The sequence below is a fragment of the Nansenia antarctica genome, assembly GCF_963989245.1.
Source record: "Nansenia antarctica genome assembly, chromosome: 18".
Lineage (NCBI taxonomy): Eukaryota > Metazoa > Chordata > Actinopteri > Argentiniformes > Microstomatidae > Nansenia > Nansenia antarctica.
Window position 1 is genome coordinate 14,574,843 of NC_137691.1, and position 6,924 is coordinate 14,581,766.

A 6,924-nucleotide genomic window follows, 5' to 3' on the forward strand; every position below is an offset into this window, starting at 1 on the left:
CTCTCTCTACCCCCCAGCCGTACATCTCTCTCTACCCCCCAGCCCTACATCTCTCTCTACCCCCCAGCCCTACATCTCTCTCTACCCCCCAGCCCTACATCTCTCTCTACCCCCCAGCCCTACATCCCTCTGTACCACCCAGCCCTACATCCCTCTCTACCCCCCAGCCCTACATCCCTCTCTACCCCCCAGCCCAACATCTCTCTCTACCCCCCAGCCCTACATCCCTCTTTACCCCCATTATGAGTATCAGGTGGAAACACTAACCTTGTCCTCAATTTCCTTTCAGAATTTTGAACAAATGTACATTAAACTCCGAGCAGCTGTGAAGTCCAAACCACAGTGATGTCACCGGTGGAGGAGAACGGAGAGGGTCCGACATTTTTTACAGTCTCAACAGCATTTTATTATCTTTTTGATTAAACACAAATCCTCTGAATAACCTGCATCCATTGTTTGTGTCTGCCACCCCCCACCCCCCAAACTAATGCCATCGTCTGGTGCTTGTTTTCTGCATAATGTGCTCATTGATGTGGTATTCAGGCTCATGGTTATAAAGGATTGCAAGATACAGTATGCCTTCTATCCTATGAAACATTATATTACATAACACAGTTACACATTTGCCCTGGCAAATCATTGTCAAATTATTGTGTTTTACCTGTTCTATGTGTTCTATGTCACTCCCCATTCTTCTCCCCGCGGCCCCTCGTTGGGCTGCACCCCCACCTGCTGGAATTGCTTCGCAAACTGTTTATTTCACTCAAACACATAGCCTACCACCTATAAATAGTAAAAACCAGATAAACTGATATCGGATGCAGTGGTGTCCTTTTTTCCTGTGCTGTATGCATGTATAACTGCCAACCCTAAAATGTTAAAAGATTATTTAAAACACATTAGCAATTAGGAAAATTAGGAACGCTTCACGATTGTGCGTGTCATCCGTGCGCCGGGGCCATGCTAATCTTCTCTGTATCATTCCAATTTTAGTATATGTGCCGCCGAAGCGAACACAAAGTCACTATCGTATGGACAGCTATTTGAAGGGGGCGTCCTAGCGGACATTTTTTAGTCATGGTTCGGATAAAACAGACTTGTACTTAGTATATCCCTCAAACGTGCCTCAGCTGGACCCCGCAATCACGTCAGTCAGAGAAGATCAGTAAAATATACACAGATAGTCACCGTATGGACATATTATTATTTTGTAAAGTATAATGTTCTTATTGAGTCTCTGCCTCAAACGGAGCCGCAGTGCAGCAATGAGAGAGAGAGGGTGTGGGGGAGAGAGAGGGTGTGGGGGAGGGAGAGAGAGAGAGTGTGGGGGGGGGGAGAGAGGGTGTGGGGGAGGGAGAGAGAGAGTGTGTGGGGGAGGGAGAGAGAGGATGTGGGGGAGGGAGAGAGAGAGAGAGGGTGTGGGGGAGGGAGAGAGAGAGTGTGTGGGGGAGGGAGAGAGAGGATGTGGGGGAGGGAGAGAGAGAGAGTGTGGGGGAGGGAGAGAGAGGATGTGGGGGAGGGAGAGAGAGAGAGAGGGTGTGGGGGAGGGAGAGAGAGAGTGTGTGGGGGAGGGAGAGAGAGGATGTGGGGGAGGGAGAGAGAGAGAGAGGGTGTGGGGGAGGGAGAGAGAGAGAGAGAGGGTGTGGGGGAGAGAGAGAGAGAGGGTGTGGGGGAGGGAGAGAGAGAGGGTGTGGGGGAGGGAGAGAGAGAGAGTGTGTGGGGGAGGGAGAGAGAGAGAGAGGGTGTGGGGGAGGGAGAGAGAGAGAGTGTGTGGGGGAGGGAGAGAGAGAGAGAGGGTGTGGGGGAGGGAGGGAGAGAGAGAGAGAGTGTGGGGGAGGGAGAGAGAGAGAGTGTAGTACTGCACTCTGAGGAGGTAGTCGTCGTGTCTAGCACGGAAGAAACGTTGTTACAGGTCAGAACCAGATGTTACGAGAATCCGTGGTACATGGTGGATATCGGCACAGCTAGGGGGTGTATATATAACGGCACTCCGCTTAGCGCCTAACCACCCCGCTAGCTGTGCCGATATCCACAATATACCACGGCTTCTCGTTACATAACGCTTACATATCATATCATATCAAAGGCCCAACGGTCTGAGCAGCTCTTAGACATCCCTGGTCTGGCAGAGAGGTCCAGAGGCCTGGTGTGGGTTCTGGTTCTGGGTGCATGACATAGTTTGGCTTGAGTTTGACTCTGAGTGATAATTAGATCAGCAGACCACAGAGTATAAATAAACATCACTGAATCAATCTGTGTTATTATGTCTGTCAGGCTGACATGCCTTTACACACCCTTGGTTTTTTATTGGTTAGTGACCACACACACACACACACATACACAGGGCAAGTTCTCCGGCACGGTGCCGGATTTCCGGCGCGGGGGAATTTTGAGCAAAAAATATATTAAAAATGTGAATTAAAAAATCACATGCTATTTGTTGTTGTACATCGTAATTTAAAGAGTCATCTTCAGCAAAGAGACAGTTCCGCCTACCAATGGTATCACATTGCTCAAGCCAACCAACGACTTCTAGCCAATCGGAGGCAGAAGCCTTGTTCGATTTTTTGATGATGATCTGGCCAAAGTAACAACACAACACCTAGTCAGCAGGAAAGTAAACATCGCCAACTCATCAGCCCTCATGCAGGAGCTCAAAGATATCCTGGAGTCCAATGGTCTTGACTGGTCACTAGTCATCAGTATTCTACTTGATGTCGATCTATTGATCTATTGTTATAGGGATAGTGGCTTAATAAGTGATGCAATCAGTTTGGCCTTAAGTAATTTAATCAGTTTGTTCTTTTAAAGACATCTAAATATATTATTTTATTTTGTATTGAGTATAAAACAGTATTAATGCATTTAAACATTGAGACAAGAAGCTGTCTCTCTATTTACAAACAGAAGCCACAAGCTACCGGTAAACTTATTAGCAACGATGGCGAAATATGTACTAGGGATAGACATAGGAACTACTTCAATCAAGGTCGTCTTATTCGATATTTGTTCAAAAAACGTATCGGAGAGTTTCTCTTTGCCAACGACGGCAGATGTCGTCATCGATGAATCACATGTATGTGGTACTAACTGTGTTCAAATAGTTTCCTGTTTATCCATTTAATTGTTTCTTCTGAAAATGCCTATATGCTTTCCAATGTAGGCTAAAGAACAAGATACTGGAATAAAAACTCTGAATGAGTGCATCGCCTCTCTGACCAGAGACAAGCTTCAGACAAGGTCATTAAAGTTGGGGTGTTGGGGTGTTGGGGTGTCTGCATGCATGGTGTTTTGTTCTGGAAAGCAAAAACAGGTAGGCTAAATATGGTACCCAATATGGCACATGTTCATTAGATTTTTAAGAAAATCCCAGTGCTACTTTGGTGAACCAAATCCTGTCTTATCTACCACCCAGGGTGTGATTGGTCCAATGGAAACCTCTTCAGACCCAGAGACACTAGTCAGCTGATCACCTGGCAAGATGGACCCTGCAGCAGTGATTTCCTGTCCACTCTTCCAAAACCAGACTCACATCTCAGTGTCGCCACAGGCTTTGGTTGTGCTGCCATATTCTGCTACATGAGACACAGGTACACACAGCATGCACACATGACCAGACTGACTGCCAATAATAGACACAGTATGTTATATAGGTCATTGTCAACCTCCTCCAGTTTGAATTATTTAAATTGTCATATTAATCCGATCCAAATAAGTGTGTGTGTGTTTAATATACTGTATATGTTATGGTACATGTGGGAAAACTAGGGTTAGGGTTAGGTGCTAGGGTGACATGGTACATGCTGGCATGTCTAACCCTAACCCTAACCCCAAACCTACCCCTACCCCTAACCCTACCCCTAACCCTAACCCTAACCCTAGTTTTCCCACATGTACCGTTTTCTGGTACATGTGTATATATAATATATATATATATATATATATATATATATATATATATGTTACGGTACATGTGGGAAAACTAGGGTTAGGGTTAGGTGCTAGGGTGACTTGGTACATGCTGGCATGTCTAACCCTAACCCTACCCTAACCCTAACCCTAGTTTTCCCACATGTACCATATTCCCACATGTACCGTAACATATATATATCATTTGAATACAGGCCAGGGTTTCTGGCTGATTTGACAGTGGCAGGATCCATCCATGACTATGTGGTATCCATGCTGTGTGGTTTGGAGAGATGTGCAATGACTTCCCAGAATGCAGCCAGCTGGGGCTACTTTAACACTGCCACCAACCAGTGGAACAAGGACATGTGAGTATATACTGTCTAAAAATGGTGCTGTCCTACTACAAAGTATGCATGGGTTAGAGTGTGTTTTACATCTATGGACAAACGTGTTATGCCCCTCTCATTAGATACACTGGAAACTACTACTACTACTACTACTATTTAACTCTTTGTATTTAATGCGTCCAAGTTTAAAGGGTGTTACCACTAATTGTGTGTGTTGTTGTGTGTTAGCTAACATGCGTGTGTGTGTGTGTGTGTGTGTGTGTGTGTGTGTGTGTGTGTGTGTGTGCACGCCGTAGTCTGAAGGATGCTGGCTTCCCTGGGTCCCTGCTCCCTGAGTGTGTGTCACTAGTCATCAGTATTCTACTTGATGTCGATCTATTGATCTATTGTTATAGTGATAGTGGCTTAATAAGTGATGCAATCAGTTTGGCCTTAAGTGATTTAATCAGTTTGTTCTTTTAAAGACATCTAAATATATTATTTTATTTTGTATTGAGTATAAAATAGTATTAATGCATTTTAACATTGAGACAAGAAGCTGTCTTCTGTACCCGCTCTCCCAATATCTCAAACTGTGACCCCCCTCCCCAAGAAAAAGTTTCATTTTTTCCCACTTTAAGCCCTGCATACACACACCTGACATAATTCTGCTTGTGACCCTTGAACACAGTGACGTGACTCATACCTTGTCTGAAGCTCCACCCTCTAACCTGTTGAGCACTTAACAGTGGAGAGCAGAAGTGAACCACACAGAAGGCTAACATTCAGCTCTCTGGTGCTGCCGTTCACTAGCATGCTCCACAACATTACATATGTATGACTCTCTGAAGGACTTTACACTCTTTTACCATCAACATTCAAAACTACCACAAAGGAAGAAGCAACACCGTAAAAAATCTGGATTTGACTTCTTACTGACTTCAACTCGGTGAGTTTTCAGAAGTGAACTTTCACCTCAGAAGCCATTACAGGGGAGACGGAGGTGGTGAGAGAATGGCGTCTAAACCAAAAAAAGGGTCTGAGGTGCTCTGCAGTCTGCACAGTGAGAAACTTAAGATCTTCTGTCTGGAGGATAAACAGCCCATCTGTGTGATATGTGTGAGGTCAAATCAGCATAGAAAACATGACTGTTGCCCAGTAGATGAAGCTGTACTGGACCATAAGTGTGAACTCCAGACTGCACTGAAATCCTTAAAGAAGAAACTGAAGACCTTTCAAGAGGTTAAACTGACTTGTGATGAAACAGCTAAACATATTGAGAGCCAGGCCCAGCGCACAGAGAGGCAGATGAAGGAGCAGTTTGAGAAGCTTCACCAGTTTCTACGAGATGAAGAGAGAGTCAGGATCGCTGCATTGAGGGAGGAAGAGGAGCAGAAGAGTCAGGTGATGAAGAGGAAGATTGAGGGGCTGAGCGGAGAGATATTATCATCACTTTCAGACACAATCAGAGCCATGGAGGAGGAGCTAAAAGCTGATGACATCACATTCCTGCTGAACTTCAAGGCCTCCATGGACAGAGCCCAGAGCACACTGCCGGATCCAGAGAAGGTTTCAGGAGCGCTGATAGACGTGGCAAAGCACCTGGGCAACCTGCAGTTCAGAGTCTGGGAGAAGATGCAGGGAATAGTGGAATACACTCCTGTGATTCTGGACCCCAACACTGCCAACCCATGTCTCATCCTGTCTGAGGATCTGACCAGTGTGACATACAGAGTAGAGGGACAGCAGCTTCCTGACAACCCAGAGAGGTTTGACTCCTATGCTGTGGTCCTGGGCTCTGAGGGCTTTGACTCAGGGACACACAGCTGGGACGTTGAGGTGGGGGGGAGTACAGGCTATATGCTGGGTGTGATGACAGAGTCTGTAAGCAGGAAGGGCTCAGGCTTTTGGGGTGGATGCTGGCAGCTTGAGTTTTGTAATAGGAGGTTTTATACAGATGTTCCACGTGTTCCAGGTGGTCGATACACTCCCCTCACAGTGATGTTTCATACATGTGTTCCAGGTGGTCGATACACTCCCCTCACAGTGAGCCAGAAGCCCCAGAGGGTCAGAGTGCAGCTGGACTGGGACAGAGGAGAGCTGTCATTCTCTGACCCTGACACTAACACACACCTACGCACACTCAAACACACTTTCACTGAGAAAGTCTTTCCATTTATCAGGAATTATTGTAACCTTTATCCTCTGAGGGTGTTACCAGCGAAGGTGTCTGTATCCATGGTTACGCCCTCTGTCTGAACCAATGATTAACTAACTTACAGTACTTAGACCTTAGTGTTCCTCTGAGACAATCAAACATCAATAACACTTTAACACTCTAACCCCTGACCCTAACCCTACTTTTTTTTTTTTTTTTTTCCTGTCTGTCTTACATGTAACGATGAATTGAAAATCAAGGACCCCAATTGAAATAAGCCAGTGGCTTTCTTGGGTTTTTATCCTGTTAGTTGACCTTGTATGTAATATGTACTTTCATGTACCTACTTCTGCAAATCTTCTAATAAAGTTTTCAATCAATCAATCAATCACTAATCAGTCAGCAATGTGTCCAGACATATAAAAGATTAATAAAACCTTTGATTATGATGTTCAACTGTCTGACTTTATCACAAAACAAACTAGATGATCGAGGCTAGTTCCCATATGTTGTTGCTTAGAGGATGTT

At 45.3% G+C, this 6,924-nt stretch overlaps 1 protein-coding gene across 1 annotated transcript; it reads left to right on the forward strand.

Annotated features, from left to right (window-relative positions):
* Positions 1-5,252: 5,252 nt before the first annotated feature.
* LOC308172988 (E3 ubiquitin-protein ligase TRIM35-like) lies at positions 5,253-6,497 on the forward strand (the record flags this gene model as incomplete). Its single annotated transcript, XM_080547949.1, has 1 exon — positions 5,253-6,497. The coding sequence occupies one exon, from the start codon at positions 5,253-5,255 to the stop codon at positions 6,495-6,497; it is 1,245 nt and encodes a 414-aa protein (XP_080404075.1).
* Positions 6,498-6,924: the final 427 nt, after the last annotated feature.